The sequence below is a fragment of the Bactrocera dorsalis genome, unplaced genomic scaffold, assembly GCF_023373825.1.
Source record: "Bactrocera dorsalis isolate Fly_Bdor unplaced genomic scaffold, ASM2337382v1 BdCtg045, whole genome shotgun sequence".
In the NCBI taxonomy this organism is placed as follows: domain Eukaryota; kingdom Metazoa; phylum Arthropoda; class Insecta; order Diptera; family Tephritidae; genus Bactrocera; species Bactrocera dorsalis.
The window spans coordinates 52511-77510 of NW_026038096.1; the positions used below are offsets into that span (position 1 = coordinate 52511).

A 25000-nucleotide genomic window follows, 5' to 3' on the forward strand; every position below is an offset into this window, starting at 1 on the left:
AAAAATAAAATTTTCCATTAGCCCGATATACATATCGTCACCTAAAATGCAAAATAACGTATCATCAAAAAATTCGAAATTGAGTATCTTATATTACGCTTTACTACTACAAATTACGTTCATAATATGACATTTGTCCAACATTTTCAGGTTCTGCGCTCAGATATGAACCAGTTTTAACCAATAATACATTTTTTTTTTCACTCATGTTCCATTTTATTTCGTGTTTCATTCATGCCACTGTGAATTTCCGAAAATGTTGTTACGTTATTTTACATTTCAGTTGACGATATGTACATATGTATCTAAAATAATTACTTTTTTCTCTTTTGTTGGTTGTCTTTATGGTTTAATGTTGTTGGACATTTATGATTTAATGTTGGTCATTTCTCGAGTTATCTTAGTGGAATTGGATGAGAGTTTTCCTTGAGTATTATTTAGTTTTATGCCACAAATAGATGAATGCGGTAAAAAGTTCCCTAATAACTTCAATAAATGATTATCGCTTTTCTGGTTGACTTCACCATATACCGGTTTTTCCAAGAGGGATGATATGAAGTTTAAGTGTTCAGGTCGGGTCAGGTCAGGTCAGGTGTTCGGTCATTTTTAGTATATCATGATTTGTAATTTTTTTCATTATGTTCAGAGAAGTTTACAATTTCATCATGGAAAGATATACGCAATAACAACGTTTACAAATTATTCTCTTTTATTATCAAAATAATCGTTCTCCAATTGCAACTTCTCGTGCGCTTTTGCCATTTCTTGGTCGTAATAAGCGTCCATCTGTGCTCGCTATTCGTCGAATTGTTTAAAATTTCGAGCGTACATTTTCATGCTCATAATGTTCAGGTGCCAATTAGACAAAGAACCGCTCGAAGTAATGAAAATATTTCTGCCGTTCAGCTAAAGTTGCTGAAGACCTCAATTTATCGATTCCAAGGCGTTCTCCAGAATTGCATCCGTATAAAATTGTTCTCACTCAAGAACCGAAGCCATTGGATCACCGTAAACGTCATTAGTTTGCCTTGGAACAACTTGAAAACGATAACGATTTTTTTTTAAGAAAATCATCTTCTCCGGCTTACTTCCATCTAAGTGGTGCGGTAAATAAACAAAACTGACGATACTAGTGCGGAGAAAATCCACAAATTATGCATGAACAACCATTACATTCACCAATATTGACAGTTTGGTTTGGTTTTTGGTCTGATGGAATCATTGTTCCGTACTTCTTTTGAAATGAAGCTGGTGACACCATCACTGTCATTGGAGAGTGGTATAGATAGATGATAACCAACTTTCTATGGCCGCAATTAGAAGAAGGACAGAAGAAGAACTGTCCTGACAACATTTGGCTCCAACAAGATGGGGTTACGTGCCACACAGCAGTGCAACAACCGAATTATTGCGAGAAAAGTTTGAAGATTCGATTCTTTTAAGAAATTGTGACATTGATTGGCCTCCAAGAAGTTATGATTTAAGTCCATTAGACTACTTCTTGTAGGGTTTTTTGAAGTCACTGGTCTTTAGCAATAAACCAGACACTCTTCAAGCTTTAGAAGTCAATGCTGAACGTGCTATTCATGACATATATGTAACTTGATTTAGTGGAAAAAATACTCGAAAATTGGGTTCATCGAATTCATTCCTTCAAAGAATTTTGGGGGGCAATTTGAATGAAGTTATTGTATAGATTATACTTCATACTAAATAAAAAAATATTTGAATTTCCTTAACAGTTAGTATATCCCTCCTCTGTCAGTTTGAGAGCAAGATCATTTCAAACTCGCTTAAGATAATTTTACGAGTATCGCTACAAAACCTGAGTGTTATTGGTTCATACATTCACCTAGTAGGAAGTATATTCATTAAAAGCCTTTGATAGTAGGCTCTGTAGAGTAGATTGATTTAGGAAAATATATTTTTCTGACAGATATGCAGATGTAAGGTAATACAAGATACCACTAGTGCAGCCGTGAATCTGACCGAGTTAAGGCAACTAAAATAAATCACAGCCAATTCAAGAAAGTTCGCCTAAGGTAGAAAGGAGGAGAAGGTCCCTATATAATTTCATATCGTCTTCCTCCATACAACAATTAGCATCTGGCAAGATATTTACACTCATCGAAAGTAAGCTATTGAGATTAGAGAGCGTTTAGTCACTGCGGCGAGATGAAACTTGCTCACAGTCAATCGTTCACAGGAAGGCAAAATGTTCATAATATCGCTCAATAAAAAAAATTTTTGCAAAGTCTGGAAATATGTATTTCAAAGCCTTTTAATTCTTCTAAACATAATGTTCTGTTGCACCAGAAGTTATCGCTGCCTTACTTATTTTCCCTCAAATTACTTAATTGTACACATTTTATTGCATTTTGGCACATAATTATCCAATGCATTTTCGACGCTTTTTTGGTGTGAAATATACATCCTCTTGTTTAGACACACATACATGCATAATTATTATTATTACGTTGTATAAACTATTTTCGCAAAAACGTCTGCTTTCGTCACATAAATTACATTTAATGTTGACCGAAATTCGCTCATAAATGTTTCTGTCTTGTCAAATTTGAAATATTATTGTGTTTTTTGGGGCTCATTAAGCAGAGCGAGGACGCAGCCTTCGATATTGCGATCTTTTTTCGATTGATTGAGATTGCGAAACGCGCAAACTTGTGTAATTGACTTTGATTTATGCAAATATTTTCCGAAAACTGATTTTATTAATTTTCCACTGGCACACAAAGCTTTAAAATGTTTGCCGAAAGTGCTACTTACGGCTAAAGTAAAAATGTATTGTTGATATTAAATTTAAAATTAGTACAATATCTATGATCGAAAAGGTTTTGGCAAATATTCTCTTGAAATATTAAATTAAATAAATTTCTTTCCACATACATTTTAATACAAACGATTTCATAAATAAATGGGAAAACCTGAGTTCGAGTGAAACGAACATTATCAACTTTCGAAATTTGCAAGAAAATGTATATATCGAGATACCTGCTTAATTTCAATTAATTCGCTCACTTATGACTAAAATTTAAACAACAAAACTATTCACTTAATTTCTCGTGTTGAGTATAAGGCTGATAATATATGTAGGTATTTGGGATGTAACGAATCATATTTCTATTAAAGTGGATAATGCAGATAGGAACAGAGATTCTATCATTTCAACCATTTTAGTTACTAACTAACATTAAGTTGAATCTTCTAAAAACCGTAATTTTTTTATTTTATTTTAAAAATACTGGCACGACTTTGAAACCTCATAGAATCTGCCATATAAGCTTCACAGAAAAATGTTATACACCATAAGAGAAAAATTAAGATATGGACATTATATTTGACTATCTTCGGAAATGTGAGGGCAAATATTTCGATTTTGAAGCCAAAAAGAAAACAACTTATAAAAGAGTAAGGAAAATGCGTATGCGAAATTGTTACAGATGTTGGAAAAGGCTTACGATGATTCAGTTTTATCAAAACCAAAAGCCTATGAGTGGTACAAAGCCTTCAAAGGCAGTCGAGAGATCGTTAAAGCCATGGACGACCTTCGACCTCTTCAACTGATTGAAATATTAAAAAAAATTACGGTTATGGTGCTTGAAATCGTCAGGCAAGTTTTGGAGAGATGGCAACAGAACCTGACATCTCACGCGAATCGAGATAAAGCTGATTTTTCTTTAAAAAAGTCAACAATCGGAATGGAGGAAAAAAACGAGCTGAAACCAAAAAAAAACACACCAAAGCCACTCAGAAATCAAGGTGTTTTTTTCGATGTTCGTGATTTGGTGCATCATGAATTTGTTCCGGAGGGACAGTTGGTCCATATGGAGTTCTATTTGGCCATATTGAAATGTTTGCGTCAGAACATTCGTCGGAAGCGGCTGGAATTGTGAAAAAAAAAACATTTCATGGATTTTCAATTTCCGGGTACTTTTTTGTCACAATGCATTTGATATACTATTTATTAGAGCACTACTCAAATATTATGATCTTAAGATAAATATATGCTGATGTCAAAAGTTCTCTAGACTGTAATTATTTTCCAAGATTTTTTAAAAGTTTTTGCCTTTTATTAATAGCTTTTCATTTAATAAATCGATAAACTTTTTATGGCTTAATGTAGACTTTACAGTAAGCGTTCTCTTAGTTGAATAATGTAAAAAATATTTTTCTGACCAATACGACGTAGACTCGAAGCTTTTGGAGAGGTCAGTTTGGCACTTAAAACTTTCAACGAGTTTGTATCGCAACTGTATTTTTCACCTCGGGAGACCATGCTCTCTGAAACTATCACCTTATTCACCTGACTGTAACTGTTTAACTGTAGTTTCACGGTAATATTATATGTATATGAAACTATTTATGATTTTTAGTTATTATTTTAACTTTTTATATCCTGAATGAAGTCTGTACGTCTGTCTGTCTTCCCGTTTGTTTATATGCGAACTAGTTCCTTAGTCTTTGAGATATCAGTCTAAAATTTTGCACTTGTGCTTCTCTCCCAAAGTAGTTGCTCGTTTGTCGGTACCGTCGAAATCGGACCACTATAGCATAAAGCTGCCATGCAAACTGATTAATCAAAATCAAATCCTTACACGGAAAGCATTTTGATGTGACAAAATATCTTCACGAAATTTGGCATAGAATATTTTCCAAGGCAACGCCAAAAGCTTCGTACATATAGTTCACATGGGACGACTTTAGCCTATAGCTTTCATTCAAACTGACCGAACAAAATCAAGTTCTTGTATGGAACTTTTTTTTGTAAAGGATAATAACAATTTTTTTACAATGTAGGGCCTACACTACCTTAGCTAGTTTTTCATTTCCAAGCATATGAGTTAAAGAAGTTGCAACTTCGCTGCTTTTTCTAATACTCCCTATCGGATCTGCCTGTGCACCCAAGACTAGTCAATGTAAGGTTTTTTTTAGCGATTTGCACTAGCTTAACTTCTTCTGTCGGTTCTATGTAGCCTCCAAGTTGTGAGAGGCACCATTTGTAAATTTGTTGAAGGAAAAAAACCAAACAATTTTTTCTACTGAAACATCATAATCGAACTGTTCTATGAAGTGCTTATTTACTTTATCAAAAATTTTTGAATTTCCCCGAACAAAATCAAAATTAATGAAATTTTTGTTATTAAAAAACTCACTGCATTAACGATGCGCGCAATTTACTTCGGAATTGAATAATGGTGCCAATTAATATGTATGTATGTATGTAAATTCAGACACATAAGATCATTTATATATTTTATGTGTGCACTTAAGACAGAAAATTAAATGAAATAAAGTGGGAAATCGCAAACATATTTATTTTGAACTTGCGAACGTTTTCCCACAATGCTCCTCCTTCACACCCCTTACGCTGCATACACACACACACATACATATGTATGTAAATTCTTGCTGTTTACAAAAATATTATTGCTTGTTGTTGTTTACTGTTTGCAACTTGTTTTGATTTCACATTTCTTTGTTTGTTTGCCACGAAACACACACATCGCTGCCGTCTGCAGAATGCAATGGCAATGATAAAGGCAGCCAAAGCCGCAAGCCACAATTTGGCAATCGGCAGCCAAAACATTCGAGGTTCTTCATTTTATATATACTTTTGCCTCTTTTATTTTATTTTCTTGATATATTTATTTTCAATGAATCGCGTAGCAAGCACATGAACGTCCTTTTTGGTTGCAACGACACACTAAACAAAATCGTGATCTTAAGATCATATTACATAATTATCGCATGAGAGAAAAAATTCCACGGGATTTTTATTTGCGATATTTTCATTTGCGTGCTAAGTATGTCTTATGATTACCCTGGTTATGATGAGCGGTGTATCCAGATCATTGCCACCGACGAGACGTATACCCCAGGGCGTGTCGGGGCCATCACGTCGCAGCACAACAGTGAATTCATGCAATTTCGGGCTCATTGCCTGCCACGAAAAGCACACGACAAATATTTACGATTAAAAAATAACAATGAACACTCGATGGACTCGCGCACAAAGGACACTTTTTGAAGACTTTTTCTCTGAACAGCGGTCAAGACCTCAAAAAAAAAACGTACAAAAAATCACAGCGCGTTGGTGAACTCGCGAACACAATGCAGCCCAGTGATCTGTAAATGGCAACGTCTTATCGCTGCACAATTTTTCGAAAAGCTATGATGACGACGAAGACGACAAATGGACGATATGCGATCTATTGTCGCGCGGGACAAGACAACGACAACGTTCTGCTTCGGTACGATCGGTGGCACTGTGACTACGTTGCAACAAAACGTTTATACACTGAAAATTCGCAGACGATTTGATCGCGCTGAAAGTTGCTCAAGCACTAAATTTAAAAGCGGCAAACAAACATCGCATCGAATTTGCGGCGGAAGCCGAAATGCTTTTCTTATTTTCTTCGACGTTTTTGTGATCATACATCAAACCCCTGCTTGATTAACCCCGCTCCTGCCGGTAGCGCAGTAGCTGTGGAGGGGGTCGGCGCGCTAGCGTTTCCTCTTTGAGGAAAATCTGTGCTTTCTTTGACTTTTGTTTACATTTTTTGCCTTCGATGGACTTGGTGGATTTTTATTGTATACACAGTTACAGATTTTACTCGCTAATTTTTGTGTGTTTTTTTTGGCGATAAAATCATAAAAAATGGGAACTCAAATAAATTCGTAAAATAAAAAAAAGGAAAGGCGAAGCAAAAAATAAAACGAATATGAATAACAGCACATAAACGAATTTATAAGATTTGTATATTTAGTATATTTACTTACTCATATGTTTTTACAACATACAGGGTGTTCCATATGTGTAAATGTGTCATTTCCTAACCCGTTAGGTTGTTTAGATACGTGTTTCTATACCTTAAATCGATACAGTTATAATCACTTTGATTCTAATCATGAATTCGGGCGATGAAATCAAGGGATGTTAGGACTAGGTCGTTCAGGTTTCCAGAAAATGTCTACTAAGGAAGATGTCGAAGACTGCGAATGTGAAAAAGGCGACCGCACGACTTCTTTTCATTTACAAACATAAGGGTTAAAGAAATTGAAGCTTCACTGGTTTTCGTATTGCTAAATACCTATCTCATCTGCCCGTACCCAAAGCTAGTGAAGGACTCCATATCCCTGTCATGAAGTTACTACGTGGTTAGACTAATCTGTGTGCCTGGTTACAGTGGTATTGTAGGAAACTACAAGACTGACGAGCTTGCTATGTCTGGCACTTCAGTCTCAATGGGAACGGATAGGAACTAAGTGTTAAAATAGGAATAGAGCACCTAAGCATGTTGTTGATAGGTTCAAGCCGCTTTGTCGATGGCTGATATTCAATTGCAGGAGTTTTGAATCAGACTTCGTAAAGAACTATACAAAGCAGTCTAAGTGCTATCCCACTTTATCTTAAGGGATCAGCCATCTAACCTAACCCAACCTATCGGATCGTTCTCATAAATGATAGCTCTTCATAGATATTTAGGATTTATACGATGCCAAAATATGTTGGCGCACCCTGTATAACCTTGTACAATTGTGTATATGTACATATGTGTTTACACAGGTAAGTGCAAATTAATTTCCTGGTCCGCCCGCAGCTACTTATTCGACATGATCTTTAGTAAGTTAAAGCTGTGTGCACACCGTGCAGCCGTTACACCCCATGAGAGGGTACAAAATGTCTGGCGCACGCCAAAATTTGCAATGTTTTGGGAAAAATATCAAACTAAGAACAATAGAGCTCGATGCAACAACAATACACATCATCAGTGTGGGCCTGCAACGCTCTACAAATATAAACACACACATACACTTTTACATACACAAGTCACGTTGGGTAATTTCACTTCGGCAGAAGCAATATGCGCAAAATATTTATATGGAAAGTCGTTAAATTTTATTTGTGGACTTATAAAATGTCCAACAACTATATTACGAAGTTCAGAAATAAATGTTTCGAAATGAAAAGTGTTTGCTATAATTTGGCCGCAATGTCTGTGCTAAAGCAGTTTTTATGTTGAAATACATACAGATAAATTTATGCGTAATTTAGGTATAATTCAAGGTTGTTTTTAAAAAGCCTAAATAAACAAACGTGTACTACACGCAGCAGGATAATTAAATCTGCTCATACATTTGATCACGAGCGACTTGCTGCAAGGCGGTGTTCACATGTATGCGCCACGCACTGTACTTGAAGGCGTCTTACTTAATGAAATATTGGTAATTACATAAATTTTCAGCGAGATTAATATTTAAACGTTTTTTATATACTTTTTGTTTTGGTTGTTGCTTTTGCAGTGCACCAATTTTTGGTAGCAGTCCACACTTGTTCAATATTTTAATAACTTACAAGTGGGTCAAACAAATAATTTAATTCTGCAGAAAAAGCCAAAAATTAAATTGATAGAATGCGCACAAGTGGGTGGATTGATGAAAAAGTAAAAACAATGTATATTTTTAAATGGCATAAAGAATCAGATTGCAAATGGGTGGTGCGAAGAGTCCTTAAGAAGCGAAAAAGCAATATGCTCATTATTTATTTATAAAAATATATGCGATTTTGAGAACTAGCCTTACCTTTTAACACAATTTTTTCATAGTTTTAATTAACTGTTACACTCCTATTAAAAATTGTCTACTTAAACCTAATTTTAATTACTTCATACGTCTTAAAAAATAGTGTTGATCATAAATGACGATCAACATGCGAGCCAATCAAAATCCGTGATCACCGGAAATTCCTTCGAAACTGTGCGTGTATTCATCAAAAATCAGCTGAATCATTATTGAAATTCTTGGAAATGGAATTGAACATCTCCAAAACATCGATTTATCGCATTTTGACCAAACATTTAGGCTTACGAAAGGCACAAATTGACTGACGACCAAAAATTGCTCAGAATCCAACATTAGAAGGACGATTATTCGACCAAAAATCACATTTTAACCATTAACCACTCCCCGTATTCACCTAATATGGCACCGTGCGACTTCTTCCTCTTCGGAAAAATGCATTTGCCCATGAAAGGAAAGCATTATGTAGACGTAGATACCATTCAAAAGGCTTGCAACGGCATACTGGCGGCCACAACGAGCTAAAACACTCGTTCGACATGCTTTTGGACTGTGCAAAAAGCTGTATTGAAGCAGACGGAGACTATTTTGAATAAAATAAATTGATTTTGTCGAAAAAACCATTTGTTTTATTTTTTTTTAAGTCCTGTCTACTTTGGAACGCACCTCGTATATTACAAGTTAAATAAAATGTCCAACAGGGCGTATACTTAACGTACGCATTACGCTTATCAACGCCAACACACATGTATGTATACTTACATACATACACATAAGGAACCACCTAGTAAAAATTTGGTCCAATTAGAAAATAATATAGACCTATGTAGTTCCAAACCGAGTTAAGTATTACGCTGCACTGGACCATCTCGAAAATTACAAATCGACATTTTCCTGATTGTTCGACAATTTGGTTCGAAGTTGTCAGAATATGCATGTATGCACGCACAAGTACAGTTATGTGCAATACAATATCTAAACGCTAAAGACTTTCAACGAATTTTATTGCAATTAAATATAGTTGTGCTTATTTTTATTTCTGTGGCACTGGACCAACAACAATGCAATAAGTGGCTGAGAAGCCGTCTACGTAAAGCAACTATAAATACTGTAAATGAAAAACAAATTACACAAAGAAAAACTAAATCAAGTGCGAAACGACACGATAAAACTGCCAATCGGCAAAAAGACGAATTCGATTGCAAATCCCAAATGCAAACTTCTGCAAGCAATGCAGTGGTTTATGCAAATACATATAAGTATGCATACATGTATGTACATGCAAATACATGTATGTATGTATGCACAAATATGCCGCTTGCATTCCGATGCATTCGCGGCGACCTAAATCTTCTCGAATTCAACTCAGCTGACTAATAACCCATTTTATATTTACTTTTGGCCAATTGTTTATCTCACGTTTATTGGCACACACACTTACATACAACTGTGGGTATTTATTTTTATGCGTCTACAAATAAACACAGGTGTGTGTATAGTCACTGCTTTTATTTTTATTTAAAGTACTCGCTAATTTGCCATTTTTTATTTGCCAAACGAACATGTCACTCGCAAAGTCGCAAAATCCGCCGAGCTGAATGGCTTTACTTTTTGTGTAAAAAAATAGAAAAGAAAATACATATTTATTTTTGGACTAAAACTGAGGGGAATTGTATGTTGTCGCAGGATTAAAAATAAAAACAAATGTGTTAAAAAATACGATTTAAAATTAATTGCTGTTAATCAGCCAGAAAATATACACAGCTAACATAGGCATACACATATGTACATATACCATATTGTTATACTAAGCAACGAAGTAAACATACATACATACATATATTGCTATACTAAGCGACTGACTACGAAGTAATGCAAATACGATTACCATATACATATATACGAGCAGTTTGAGTGCCAAATATATTTTTTATTTAATACTAGAATATTTGCAATCCTTAATAGAATAATGAAATAGACTAAGTTTCTGACTAAATCAGACACTAGGCTGTTAGCAAATTACTTGCTGACGAGAGATCACTGTTAAAAACAAGAAAGGTTAACTTCGGCTACACAGGTAAAACTAGAATACCCTTCACACCTGCGTTAATTTGTAATAAAAGAGTATAAAAGAGTCTTTATCTTGATTTTACTCTGTCAGTTTGTTTTGGTATAGTGGGTTAGAAAAATTTACTCGAATATTATAGCACTGTGGACAATACTTACGGCTAAATTTCGGGAATTTAATCCGTCAAATAAGACATTAACAGTTTACTATACAAGAACTTGATTTGGCTCGGTCAATTTTTATTGCAGATATATCCATTATTGGTAGAATCACAACGGTTCCGACAAATTAGTAGTTTTTTGGGGAGGAAACGACGAATACGAAATTTCAGATCGGTATTTCAAAACCTGAGGGACTGGTTCAAGTATTTATAGACGGAAAGACAGACAGATACCATCTATATAAATTCTATGAACCCTTACTTAAAAAGCTGATTATCTCGAGAAGTATTAATGATAGCTTTTTGTATAGTTCCTATCATTTATGAGATATATACAAAAAAATGTGAAATTCTTGGAAAAATCGGGTTTAGAGCCCCGTACTACCTTGTCGGTGTGAGTGACGACTTTGTTGCACTGAGCACATTTGTAGAGTGAACAATTCTGAGAAATATGCATCTAAAGTCAAGCGATGCCATAAAATACCTCTGATTTGTGGGAATTTAAAGATAAAAACTCATGATTGTAGTGTATTTTCTATGGAGAATTTTTACAGGCCTTGGTCCAGTTCTTAAAGTTGATATTAAGGGCTAAAATTTTCAGGGATTTTTTTAACGCATTTCCAAGGAAATTTCGTGACCCATCTGTATAGATTTCACTTCGATGATGGGGTCTAAGTAGCACAAATGAGCCTAATAAGCAAGAACTGACATATATTTATGAATGCTCCATGATACCACAACAACAAAAAAATTTACCTGGCTAATGACAGACACACAGAAGCTGTAATATATACAATATATATATATATATATATATACCCAACTGACCTCTTCTCCACCATTTTGAACTGTTTAGCTCATCTAAACTAGCAATCTTAGAGAGATTTTTTGAAATAAGTATTTTAACTCTAAACAACTCTAGTCTAGCTAGAGAGGTTAACTAACATATTTCCGTAAATTTCGGAAAGTAAAGAAATCCTAGTCAAATCCTATGATAAAAAAATGAGGCAATAATTGAACAATAGTTTTCAGATTTCTTGTAGATTCTATAGTGAAATAAGGAACACATTTTTTAACCAAAAGTATAAAATAGATCTGCTGATACTTGGAACTTAGTAACTGATTAACATCATAGCGCATAGAGTTAGTATACGAAAATACTGTGGTATTGTCAGCCCCTGACAGTATGAATCCGGAAGTGTAGTGATTATATAGATCCTACATATTTCTGATTACAGAAAAACACAGGATCAAGGCAGCTAATAAGGATAGTCAAGGCTCTGTTTAAGAACACTAATACAAAACACAAAAATATGAAGATTATATTAAAACGATCTTAACAACCTCGTTACAATAGATTTTGAATGACCGTTAAATGAGATTGCTCGCGATTGTTGACACTGTAAAGATGTAAGAGAAATTTTTTGGACATATAATATCATTCCTTGAAATTTGGATATGCGAAAGTTCTCTACAAAGTGGATACCGTACGAGCTGATAATCTATCGAATCATAGTGTTACAAATAAACCATAGGGATGAAAAAATTACATAAATTAGGCTTCGAGTTGCTGCCATACTCTCCATATGTTGCGAATGTTGGAAAATCTCAAGTCTACCAGCGGTACAAAGCCTTGAAAGATGGTGCAGTGATCATTGAAGACATGCCTCGTTCTGGACGACCTTCAACTGATGAAAATATTAAAAAAAATTAATGATATAGTGTTGAAAATCGTCAGACAGATGTTAAAGAGATGTCAAGAGAGCTTGACATCTCTCGCGAGTCCATTCGAATGATTTTGGTGGTTATTTTGGGTATGAGATGCGTTCTTGCACGACTCACGCCGATAAAGCAATTTTTTTTTAACAAAAAAAGGTCCGATGACACATGAGTTTTTAGTTTGACATGCAAACAAGTCAACAATGATCCGAATGGAGAGAAAAAACGAGTCAAACCAAAAAACCCACACCAAAGCCACTCAAAAATCAAGGAAATGTTCATTGTTTTTTCGATATTAGTGGTTTGGTGCATAACAAATTTGTTCCGGAGGGACCGACAGTCAGTAAGGAGGTCGTATTGAGGCGTCCATCGAAAACGGCAGGAATTGTGAAAGAACAATTCATGGATTTTACCCGATGATAATGCATCGCATCGAGCCACGATTTAGACCGAATTTAAAGCCAAAAACGCAATGAAAACCAACGGTCAGCCACCGTATTCACCAGATTTGGCTCCATGTGATTTTTTCTTGTTCCCCAAACTGAAACTGCCGCTCCGTAGGACCCGTTTTCAATCGATAGAAGTGATAAAACAAAATTCGCCGAAAAAGCTGAAGGCAATCCCAAAATGTGCTTACGCAAAATGTTTGGAGAACTGGAAAATCGTTGGCATAAGTGTATTACATCTGGTAGGATTTAGTTTGAAGGCGACAAATTTGATAAATAATTAAATATTTTAGCGTTTTATTAACCATTTCCCCGTTTTTTGTAACATTTCTTCGGTTATTTACGAAGTCAATAAAAGATGTAGATTGCCAATTTAACCCAAACCAATGTTATTGTTATCACGTTTAATGATATCCTTGACACCAAAGAGCGAGTGGAGCCGCGTGCTTAGGCTAGTAATTCAATAAATATCAACTTTGTTACTAACGGACCACTGGAAACTATCAATAAACTGAAAGCAATAGCTCTCCTCTTCTGGACTATTTTAAGACTTTTCGTTTTAATTTTATATACATACATACATATATGGATGAATAACTTATTTATTTATAAAGTGTGTGTATAAATGTCCAGTTGTCTATTGTTTGAAATTGTTAAGGTCTTTGCACTTTTTAAATTTAAATATTTCGTAAGAAGGATTACTAACCGAAATTTTCATAGAAGAACAAAACAAACAACAACAAAAGCACAAGACAACTTAGCACATATAAGTATACATATATGTGTAAACATACATATGTACATATATAAAACAGAAATATACACATTAATAGACGGATGTAGGGTCTTTGGCTTGCTGATAAACTGACCCTGATGATTTGTTATGAAATTGGTGCGGCTGACGCGGCTATTGGACGCCCAATAGGTAAACACACGAATTTGGGTTACAGCAGAGCAAACCCAGTACACAGTTATATGTATATATAGTAGTAAATATGCGCCACAGTTAACTCACCTTGGACGCCCGAACTGGAACTGTTGCTGATAACGTGGAATTCACCGTGGGCGGATCATCTTTGAAATGCACATGCTTTTTAACACTATTCCGACGACTGGTACTGGAGATGAGTGAACTTTTCCTACGACCACCGGCACCGGCGTAACGTTCGAAGATCTCCTCGTCGTGTATATAATCCGGCACGCGCCAAAATGCAGGACGTCTATATGTTGTGCTCATTTCACTAGTGACTGGCCAAAAAACAAAACGCTGACCAGACGCCTGCCTCACCTTCAGCACCAACCGACACAATGGCAACGAAATGAGATTTTGTAAACAAAATTTCAGCAATTCTACTCATTGCGAGCGAATTTTAGGAAAAAAATAACTTAATTTGAGAAATTGGAAAAGATCGCGCAAAAGCAGTACAATATTATGAGTAAATATGTGGCGTATGATCTCTGTTGGTTTGTATGTGCGTATGTTTGCAATGAAAGAGCAAAATCAAACAAATTTATATTATTTCGTATTCGCTACAGTAATGAATGTTAAAATGTGTGTGTGGCTATGTTTGTGGGGGCGCACATATTTATGAATATTGGTATTATATTAAGGCTAATATGGCTGCTTTGATTTCGCACGCATGTATGTATGTACTTATATACATATGTATGCATGTATGTGTGAGCAAATCCACACGCAACTTATATTAATTTATTTCACTGATTCAACAAAATGAGTAAAACGGGGAATAATGATCCAGCAGCTGTTTGCTCATTACCAACAAACACGTTGATATGTGCGTCGATGGAGCTACTTTCGAGTTGTTGTTCTTGTAGCGAGGCTACTTTCAAGTGAAATATACTGCCAGTACTGCCATCATCGCGGCCGTCATCGGCACTTATGCCTTCATTCCTCACATGCCAATTTTATATAAAATTCTTCATAAGTTGTCAGTGACCTTTGTTGAAGGTACACTTGTGGCATGTGTCTCGATATTTTGTCGTTGTTGTTGTGACGACTTGATATTTTGCTGCACAGTGCTTGTGTAATGTTTAAGGTAATCAAAATTACATGAAAGTAATGCATACAAACATATATACATATACACAAATGTACATATTTACCGTTAACAATCTTTTATTCAGCAATAAATAAGTTCAGTTGTATTTGTATATGTATGTATTTTCTTGTAAACCAGCACATCAATAGCATATAATACTATTTAATTAAATCAACAAACATTAAATATCATGGAAATTATTTTAATTGCTTTTATTGTGCAGCAAGCCACTGAAGTTACCTAAGCATAACATTATGTACAAGCAACTGCTAGCCTTCACCTGCCCGTTACTTTTTGAATTTTTGCAATTGTGGTGCCGATAATTTGACTTTGCCCGGTATATTTCGCGCCAAAGCTTCTTCTTTGATGCTTTTTAGCAAATCCTTTTCACGTGTGCCGCAATTTTTATCCTTGGAGAACATTGTTAAGGCAGTTTTAGCAGCACGTCCACGTTTACCTGTGCCTGGTGTAAGCTTGACGCGAAACCTGCAAGTATTGAATAAATTTAGTATAAATTAGGTTAGGTTAAGGGGTTAAAGTTTATATAATTGATCATAAAGATCATCATAAACTGATTATAAAAACCCGCAAAAATCGACAAAGCACTTTAAGCCTATCACAAATTTGTTCAGGCGACTAATGCCAATTTCAGCTATATCACTTGGGAGGGCGGAGGTAATTGGCCGAGTGTTTCAACCTAAGTCTTAGAAAGACTGGAAAGTGGAGCAGCCAGTGCCTTAATGCTACTATCTCACCATACAAATTTGACAACTGGCGTCTGACAATAATTTTAGCCTTACCCCAAGAATAGCTATTAGACAATGCTCAGTAAGATCTCCTATGATTGCGACAATATCAACTTTACTAAGTGGTTCAGTCGATCATTCTACTCTAAGCCTAAAGGATCTCGCAGTTCAGCGCTATTTTTGCCACTCTGTTGCGTAGTGAATGCTTTCCTCCATGAAAGAGGCTGAACTTCGGAGCAAAATGTCTAACAGCAGCCACCCCTGCCTGAAAAATATTAGAGTGTTCCGGTAGGCCAAAACTATGCTCGACGGAGAGCTCCGTACAGAAACTGCTCCTGCAACCTTCCCTCCTAGATACGACCACCTCGTGATAAAGCTCATTACGCCTCTTCCCTACGCCCCCGTCGGTATATGAGCAGATAAAAAGCCACCACGAAATATGGTATTGACTAATAAAATAAGGCAAATTCTTACTTGTAATTTTGCAATGCTTGATATGGCGCCACCACTGGGATGACGAACAATAGCTCGTCGCCTTCAAGCGGCTGTCCGGTAAGCGCATCTAACATGGCCACATCGGCACCTGCAGGCATATCATCGTCATCCACCTCGGCTAAACCTTGGGACGGTTCTTCTTTGCGCGCAAAATTTCGCCTTTCCTTTTGTGTGTTCTGCATGTTCAACTCTTCTTCGGCCTTCTTTTTAGCTAAATCAATTTTATCTTTACCAGCGGAATTCAATAACCTCATACGTAGTTCTCGTTCCTCATCATCTTGATCCTTATATTTGGCTTTCATCTTCTTTAGCTTACCACGCTGTCCACGCTTCATATTGGAATTCTTTGAGTCTTTTCCTTCGGCATTTTGTAGCTGCTGCCTTAATTCTTGTTGCGTTTTACGTTCTTTTTCCTCCTTCCGCTTTTTAGCGTTTTGTTGTTGTTTTTTACGTGGTGCCGCCGCTGGTATTATTGTTGCTTCTTCTTCCTCTTGCTTTACAACGGCTTTGCCGGTGGTTTTCGCATGTTCAGCGTTTTCAGTGGTCGATTCCACAACAGAATCGGTACGTACAGTTATGCGTCCAGTGTCGTGTTCAATTTTTACTTGAGTATCTGGAAAGTTGGTTGAGTCTTCTGATGAATCTGTAGCTTCATCATTTTCATCGACTGTCTCCAATTGTTTTGTTTTCAAATCTTCTTGAGATTTCTCACTCTGTTCAGGCTCGTCATCCAAATTTATTTCTACATCGTCATTTAGTCCCAAATCTTTTAAGCGCTGTTCTTGCTCCTCTAGTTCGTGTTGTTCCTCCTCGAAAGTACGCAATTTTCGCTCGCCACGATGTCGCTCCACAAAACTGTCCTCCAACTTAAAGAGCAGACTTAAGCCCATTATCAAGTGGCAGGATGGTAGAAAATTCTTCTTGCCACGTATCATGAAACTGCCAGTACCTAGATATTCACCAGATGGCGCCGTCTTAGTGACCTGATCACTACGCACCCAATACGCATTAGTCACTACCTTGGCATCCCAAGCTACACTGTATGATATAGCCATCGTGCCAGCTTCTAATAATGTCTTTGGCGGCACCTCAGCGCCGGTTGGATTCCGTATGACAACACTTGAGGCACCTTGAATTTCAGCGTGCACGTAAATGTCTGTGGGTCGCATGTAACTGCAAACAAGCGCAAGTTATACATAAGTATACAAAAAAAAATATATAAAAATAATTTACCGTTTCACAATCAGTTCGTTTTGTTGTGCGTCTCTGCCACCAATGACTAAATAATTTTCAGAGCTAATAAACCAATAAAACTTTTCAAACCAGTAGACTTTGCGCGCTTTCGAAATTGTGGATATTATGCGCACTTCTTTTAATGTTTGCTGTGTCTTGCGTTCGGCTGATTTCAAGGCTTTGTTTGAAGCATCGATTGTTTTCTGTTCTTTCTTCGCGGCGTAGCGTTTCAGATCGTAATACTTTCTTGCATTTGCCCAAGCTGATAGCGCCAAATCCACATCGACCACTAGCGTTGGTAAACCATCAGTGCTGTCCTCATTATTATCGGCATCATCGGAGTCGCCTTCTTCGTTTTTATAAGGATCTGAGAGTCGCAATGAAATATGATTAATTTCTAATTTTAGTTTTGTGATTGCACCAGCTATGGGATCATCATCAGCTTGCGCCTGTTTGACCACTTTTTCAATGTCCGGCCATGACATTTGTGATGCAATGAGCGATTGAACCGCAGCTATTGCATGTTCAACTAACTCTTGATTACAAGTTATAAGTTCGGCTTTTTGTTTATCAACTTCTTGAGATTTGGTTAAATTGTCAAGACGCTTTGCGTGATCATTCTTAACGTTGGACAACTTTTTCAAAGCTTCTCGTTCTTGTTGTAAAGTTTTCAGATCAATTTTTTGCGCTTCCTGTGTGGAATAAAACTCATCCACAGCCAACATGAATGTTGCAAATTCTGCTCGTGGTTGTCCTTCAAACTGTGCAAATGGATAGGGATGGTACTCGATATTTTGATAAAAATCCTCTTTGGCGGCATCGGCGGTAGTTGCAGGTTTCTCCTCCCGCTTTTGTATAACAAAACCTTTCGACACAGATGAGCGGCCTTCAGCAAATATCCGAGTAGCTTCCTAAAAAAAATTATATGTACAGAAAAATTTCAAACTGTATATATAATATAATATATTACCTGTATTGCTTGAACCAACGTGGGTAAATCGGTATTAATATCAAAATTCCGCATGTTCATTGATTTGCCTTCCCTTTTCTTTTGCTTACGCGATTTTTTACCACCACCACCACTTTCAGCTTGTTGTGTTGTAGTTTCTTCTTCTGCTGCCGTACTTGGATCTTCTTTCTTTTCAATTATACAATTATCTAGTTTATATTTATGTAGTACATGATCTATCACAGCCGGTCCAAAATCCACTTTCGGCATTAGCAAACGTCGCAAATTATCACCGGGTTTTGCGGTTTCTATCAAAGTGCGCACATCATTCTCCGTTAAGTCAACAGCTTGTTCTTTCGCACGATTTGAAGGATATTTTTCACGAACTGCAAATCGTACTTCTTCACCTTCATAATGTGGCCGCAGAATATACAAAATTGTAAGTTCATGGTCGGTGAGTATAATATTGCCCCTATCGTAAAGCTCAACTATAACGTGGTATGCAGCTTCGCTCGTACCAAATTGTAAATCAATTATACGATCCATGCCTAGTTGTTCCAATTTTTCCAAACGTTTGTTTTTTAGATGTTTTCTCAGTTTCATACTGAAGCCCGAAGGCGCGACGTTCTTTGGCCATTCAAAAGCTGTTGTGTGAAATCGTATGCCGGACTCAATTAATAGCACTGTTTTACTTTCGCCTCCTTGAAATCGTATCAAATATGTTTTGTTGTCGATGTCATAGATTTGATTTACGCGTTGTCCAACCAATCTTCAAGCAACGAAAATTAGTATATATGTATATGATTCATACAAGGTTATCTAAAACTTACTTCTGCAACTCGGTGACACCGCAAACTATATCATATGTATTAAAGCGTGTTTTCATTGCTTTAATTTCGTTTTTTGTGTTTCAGAATAATTTGAAAATATAAGTACTAATTAGAATAAAATAATAAATTCTGATAAATTCCTTGCAAATATCAACTGACACGTTTCCTGATGTTGCTCAGCTGATTCCTATCAATATGGTAATGCCAGGTGCTTAATTTTAAAAATAAAAGCTTAAAAATCTTTTAAAACTGTTATTATAAGAACTTATTCTTATTGTTGTAAATATAAGTATTTCCATTCAAAGGAATGTAGCGGGCGCAGTTTTATTACGGTTATATAAAAATATACACAAATTACGCTTAAAGTAGCCGCCTTCAAGATCTTGTAGGGTATTGTCTATGAATATTTCTCCACAGGGTGACCTGAAAGTTTATGTGGATTTTTGATATGGCCATATTTCCTATGTTTCTTTTAAGCGAAATTCGCGGATTATATGTTTTGGTTCCTAATTCGTCAGCTGTGCGGTATGACACCTGGAGCAAAATCTGTAAAGAATTATAACAAAACGTCTCATCAAAACAACGCCTCCCCCTATAGGAAATATAAGTGAAAGTTTGCAGGTTTTTAATAAACATAAAAACATAATTTATTGTCAATGTTTAAGGCACGGTAAGCAGCATAGATATAAATATGTTATCAAACCGATATAAAATTTACTAAATTTATTCTAAAAGTGTTAAAGAATTTGAGGAAGCACTAGAAGGTCCCGATATTGACATAAATGCACTGCGAAACCTTTGTTTTTATGGTAAGCTTAAAACTAAATACATATATAATTTAACAAACAAAATAATGAATTTCTTATATATAGGAATACCTGACATAGGTAGTTTCAGAACAACTTGTTGGAAAATACTTCTCGGCTACCTAGGACCTAAACGGAGCACATGGACTGAAACGCTTAGCAAAAAAAGAGCATTATATCGTCAATTCATAGAAGAATTAGTACTACCACCTGGTCTGAATGGAAACGACAATCAAGATAATGTAAATACTGGACTTAATGATCACCCTTTGAGTGAGGGGCCAGAAAGCGCTTGGAACACATTTTTCCAAGACAATGAATTCCTCTTGCAAATCGACAAAGATGTTCGACGTTTGTGTCCAGATATATCGTTTTTCCAACAAGCAACTGAATACCCTTGTGACATTGTGGTGCATAGCAAAGGAGAGCGAAGATTGCATCAACGTGTTGTCCCCACTATGTTGAGCTCCGCGAATGTAGAACGCAAGGGTTTAGGAATTACAAAGGTAAGTGATATTTTAATGATGGCACAAGTGAATGTAGGTGTTATGTGAAGAACACACAAAAAAACTAACGTAAAACATGTTTCATGCTTTCCTTTCTTACAATAAGTAGCAGGTAATTGCAAACTCAAATCATTTCATATTGTAGTTGTGACCACAGTACGTTTTGACTAATATTTTTCAAACTTATAGATAAATCTTATAACAAAGCGTTCTAATGAAAATTACGTGGCAATGGATGAAGGGCTGGAAGCACATTGGGAAGTAGTGCAGCGCATTCTCTTCCTTTATGCAAAACTAAATCCAGGGCAGGGCTATGTCCAAGGCATGAATGAGATTGTTGGTCCAATATATTATATTATGGCTTCTGATCCTGATCTGGAATACCGAAGTGAGTGTCATTTTATTATCTTTATTTTTTATATTTTGAATTTTTTTTTTGTTACTTAAAAAATGTGTTCGTTATTCTTTAGAATACGCTGAAGCCGATTGTTTTTTCTGCTTTACCGCTTTGATGAGTGAAATACGTGATTTTTTTATAAAAACCCTCGACGATTCTGAAGGCGGTATAAAGTTTATGATGGCCAAACTAGCTAATATGCTTAAAGAAAAAGATCCTGAAGTCTATAATAAATTAAAAGAACAAGAACTGCATCCACAATACTATAGTTTTAGGTAATTATTTTTCTAGTAACATTTTTAAATTAAACATTGCTTTCAGAAATTATCTGATTTTCCTCAAACACTACATTTTAGATGGATAACGCTGCTGTTGTCACAAGAATTTCCACTACCCGATGTGGTACGCATATGGGATTCTGTTTTCTCCGACGAACACCGTTTCGAATTCCTAATAAGAATATGTTGTTCAATGATTTTGTAAGTTTTTTTTTTTGATATTATATTTACATACTACACCAACTATTATCATAGCGGTTATGGCTTTATGCTGTTACATCCTTCATTTGCTCTCAATCATTTAACACTAAATTGCTGGTTTTAACCTTTGAGATAATTTTTTGTGACAAAAAAATTTGTTTTCCGAAATAATTTCAGAATACAACGAGAACTCATACTTCAAAATGATTTTGCATCAAATGTGAAATTGTTGCAAAATTATCCGCCTATTGATATCAACACAGTGTTGTCGCACGCCGTATCTTTAAATGGATAATACAGATTATAATTATTTTGTAAAAAAAAAAAACAAATATTATACACATCCCAAGCCAATTTTTACACGCCATTCTTATAAGGCAAACACTAGTTATAACCTAAAAAATACATTTTTCTAGCTCTTAAGAATCTTCATTTATAATTTATATACACGGACTTATAGTAGCTATGCTATACATATGTATATGAAATAACTCAAATCATTTTACTCGAAATGTTAATTTAATATAAATAAATATTTATCTTTTTAATATATTTTTTACCCAATGAACAACTTAATAGGAGACTTTTCTATCACAAATCCGAATACCAAAAGCCAAAAAAACCTACATACATATATATTAATACAGGTAATTATCGAAGGACTATTCAAATTTCGGATTTTTGACAAAATGGTGTGTTCTAAAAGTTATTTTTTATAAAATTTGCACTTACGAGTTGCTTAAAAAATCGAAATTACAATATTATCAAAAATTTTATTCTTTCGATTTTTATTTGCCAATAATATTTAGGTCGTGTGAAAATTTCCAGTCGATCGCCTTAATGAGTTCGGAGAAATTTCTCTCAAGGCCTCTGAGAACAGCGTTTCTCTGAAAATCAAATGATAGACCCTGAGTCCCAATATTATGAATATGATTTCGAATTTGAAAAATAATAATAATATTAAAAACATTCCATTATTCCATATCTTTTATACAAAATATATTCTGGGATCTTGCCCTATATTTATTCACTAAAAGTTAAGTTAGCAGACATATTTGAACAGTTAATTTGCATTTGCTATTTACGAATTACGGTACGAATACGCGTTACAATACACACATCAATTTTTGAAAAATAATATACATCACTCATCCGTTCTCAGTCCGCCTTCACCGCTTAGTCTTGTTGTCACCTACTTTTTGACGTTCAATTTGGGCGCTGTATCTTTGCATATGGTCTGTGCTATGAACTCTATCAAAGTGCGTGTTGGCCTGCCGGCCATACCTTTGCGTATATACTCGAAAGCTTTGCCATTGGTCACCATGACGTTAGTGGCATCCTGAAATTGTATAAGAAATGTGTATGGTGACTAAAAAATTAATTAGTACCCATAAGTTCTTACGATATGCATCCATTGACCACATGGCACAAACTCTCTCAGGAAAGCAGCCGCTTTACATGGGCGTCCGCCACGTCCCAATCCATAGTTCTGCACGTCGCTTGATCCACCTGATGTTACTTGCTTAGTATAGAAATTCCATAATGGGAAACGCCACACTCGGTCACCAGTATGCATGCTGGCATGTTTGATTTGTTGCCAGAGAATTTCCGAGTTAGTGAAGACGCCGCAAGCAGCTTCATCCAAAGCGTTACGCATCATACCCGAAGTAGTGCCTATATCCACAATAAACTTGGGGCAAAAATTTTGCGCGTACAAGAGCGCATCGGCTAACACTAGCACATCCTCATGATCTGTACCCTGAACTTTAATATGTTTGCCATTCATAGCTTTGGTAATATCACCGGGTCGGAACGAATTGCAGCCCATAACGTTTTCGCAAAGTGGAATCAAACCACGTATGTTTACCTTTTAACAATACAAACAAGAAACAAAATTCCTGGTTTAGTCAAAATCAGATAATTACAGCCTCTTACTCACCGGTAAACGTAAACCTGCAATGGCTCTACATGCAGCTACTACCACGGCCGCGCCCGTCATGTCGCCACGCATATGAAATAATTCCTGTAGCTTCTTCAAACAGAGGCCACCACAGTCATAAGTGATACCTTGTCCTACCAAAACTATTGGACGCTCCTCGGCCGAGGTACCGTAGTAGCTCAGCTCTAGAAAAATTGGTGGCTCACAGGAGGCCTTACCCACCGATAAGAAAGCGTGCATAGATTGAGATTCGGCCCAGCCCTCCACCTTCACCTCGACATTTACACCCGACTTACATAGGACCTCGACAACTGTTTGTGCAAATGCGGTGGGCGTGAGCAAGTTGGACGGCATTTCTTGTAACTGTCGGGTTAGATTTTGTGCAGCGGCCTTTTGTAAACCGATTCGCCAGCCTTCAATATCACAAAGCTCATCTTTGTGCGTGTATAAATCGATTGCCGGAACGACTATACGTCGCTTGATTTCTCTTAGTTCTTGATAGGCCCATATACCTAGAGCAGCACCCTCGGCAGCCGATTCGGCATGACCACAGTTCTCAACTTCAATCTTTTCGGTATCAAGATACGCTAACTCCATAGCCGCTTTAGCCACAGATCTACGTATCGCCTCCTTTTGTTCATCGAGCACTTCATACGAATTATAGCCTAAACACTCCTTACCTAAGCCCACAACGGCCACAGCTGAGTAGTAGGGTACTTTATCTGGTTCAACAGCGAATAAAATACGCGCTTCACCACGCTTCGGCATCGGTCCCGACATGCGCAATACCTCCAATAGACGGCCAGCTGTCTTTTGTACATTATACCGCCAGGCAGACGGCGTCAAGATACCCGCATCTGTCTTATCTTCCTCGTCGGCATAGACGCCCAATATTAAACCACGTGACGGTGGATCGGCACATATTTCGGTTTGTTGCAATTGCAACAATTGATTTATAGCCGGCGAGACGTACGTACGTAGCTGCGGCAGCATGCGGCTAACTGATTTAAATACATTGCCGAATGATTTGGGACGCAGTAGACCAAACATTGTGATCGGCTTGAGTATACAGATAAAAAAAAATCCTATTAAATATAATCGCGAATATTTTTATTAAATAGATTTACATATAATATATTTTTAAGCAAGAAAATTTTATTTAAAAAAAAATTCTACAAATAAATTTTCTCTATGTATAGTCGATTGGAAATATTTCGGGTTACTGGTTAGTAAAGTATAACATCGTTTCGAAAAGAAGTACATTTATATATAAAGGAAGCAGTTGTAAGCATAAAGTGTGCTGGATGGCATAGGCATGCGTATTACGACAGTGTCCAGATTATAAAATCTTAACCCTAACCTAACATTTTTTTTTTAAAGTTAGACGTTCCAAATTTGACATGATAAGCATGGAATCCTTGGAGAAAATACTGTTCACACAATTTTAGGCTTAAAAACGAAGCTTCAAAAGTGTCAAAGTTTGCCTTTATAGTCCATAAAACGAGCTACTTTGATATTGAACATATCCTTCATTTGTACTCGTCCAATCGATCGACAATTAAGTTGAAA

At 36.2% G+C, this 25000-nt stretch overlaps 4 protein-coding genes across 11 annotated transcripts in view; 1 reads left to right on the forward strand and 3 right to left on the reverse strand.

Annotated features, from left to right (window-relative positions):
- LOC105223940 (probable serine/threonine-protein kinase DDB_G0280133) overlaps positions 1 to 14243 on the reverse strand; it is a 40562-nt gene extending 26319 nt beyond the window's left edge. For 5 of the 8 annotated variants that reach the window (XM_011201841.4, XM_011201837.4, XM_011201836.4 and 2 more), the window contains exon 1: positions 14007 to 14243. In XM_011201841.4, coding sequence (XP_011200143.2) covers positions 14007 to 14228 — 222 coding nt within the window. In that variant the 5' untranslated portion in view covers positions 14229 to 14243. Of the gene's footprint in view, positions 1 to 5839; positions 6369 to 14006 lie in introns of those variants that run through there. The other 3 variants (XM_029549294.2, XM_011201838.4, XM_011201839.4) reach the window with 2 other exon arrangements.
- Positions 14244 to 15156: 913 nt separating this feature from the next.
- Positions 15157 to 19502, reverse strand: LOC105223938 (ribosome quality control complex subunit NEMF homolog). The gene is made up of 5 exons (XM_049461499.1): positions 19305 to 19502; positions 18496 to 19243; positions 17526 to 18436; positions 16272 to 17465; positions 15157 to 15537 (listed from the first exon to the last, which is right to left on the reverse strand). Exons 1-5 carry the CDS (start codon positions 19358 to 19360, stop codon positions 15339 to 15341), a joined length of 3108 nt encoding a protein of 1035 aa, XP_049317456.1. The 5' UTR covers positions 19361 to 19502; the 3' UTR covers positions 15157 to 15338.
- A 312-nt stretch (positions 19503 to 19814) lies between these two features.
- LOC105223937 (TBC1 domain family member 13) lies at positions 19815 to 22068 on the forward strand. The gene is made up of 7 exons (XM_011201832.4): positions 19815 to 19974; positions 20040 to 20113; positions 20177 to 20616; positions 20806 to 21004; positions 21087 to 21288; positions 21370 to 21492; positions 21670 to 22068. Exons 1-7 carry the CDS (start codon positions 19961 to 19963, stop codon positions 21785 to 21787), a joined length of 1170 nt encoding a protein of 389 aa, XP_011200134.1. The 5' UTR covers positions 19815 to 19960; the 3' UTR covers positions 21788 to 22068.
- A 410-nt stretch (positions 22069 to 22478) lies between these two features.
- Positions 22479 to 24656, reverse strand: LOC105223936 (cytosol aminopeptidase). Its single transcript, XM_011201830.3, has 3 exons — positions 23432 to 24656; positions 22895 to 23359; positions 22479 to 22831 (listed from the first exon to the last, which is right to left on the reverse strand). Exons 1-3 carry the CDS (start codon positions 24479 to 24481, stop codon positions 22685 to 22687), a joined length of 1662 nt encoding a protein of 553 aa, XP_011200132.1. The 5' UTR covers positions 24482 to 24656; the 3' UTR covers positions 22479 to 22684.
- Positions 24657 to 25000: the final 344 nt, after the last annotated feature.

Excerpts from the sequence above, each read along its gene's own strand:
- LOC105223938 (XM_049461499.1), bottom strand. The coding sequence starts at position 19,360 with ATGAAAACACGCTTTAATACATATGATATAGTTTGCGGTGTCACCGAG. Across the intron at positions 19,244-19,304 it reads GGTGTCACCGAGTTGCAGAA|ATTGGTTGGACAACGCGTAA; the intron begins GTAAGTTTTAGA and ends CGTTGCTTGAAG. Across the intron at positions 17,466-17,525 it reads AACGAACTGATTGTGAAACG|TTACATGCGACCCACAGACA; the intron begins GTAAATTATTTT and ends GCTTGTTTGCAG.
- LOC105223936 (XM_011201830.3), bottom strand. The coding sequence starts at position 24,481 with ATGTTTGGTCTACTGCGTCCCAAATCATTCGGCAATGTATTTAAATCA. Across the intron at positions 23,360-23,431 it reads TTGCAGGTTTACGTTTACCG|GTAAACATACGTGGTTTGAT; the intron begins GTGAGTAAGAGG and ends TATTGTTAAAAG. Across the intron at positions 22,832-22,894 it reads GTGGTCAATGGATGCATATC|GATGCCACTAACGTCATGGT; the intron begins GTAAGAACTTAT and ends ATACAATTTCAG.
- LOC105223937 (XM_011201832.4), top strand. Across the intron at positions 21,289-21,369 it reads CCACAATACTATAGTTTTAG|ATGGATAACGCTGCTGTTGT; the intron begins GTAATTATTTTT and ends ACTACATTTTAG. Across the intron at positions 21,493-21,669 it reads ATATGTTGTTCAATGATTTT|AATACAACGAGAACTCATAC; the intron begins GTAAGTTTTTTT and ends AAATAATTTCAG.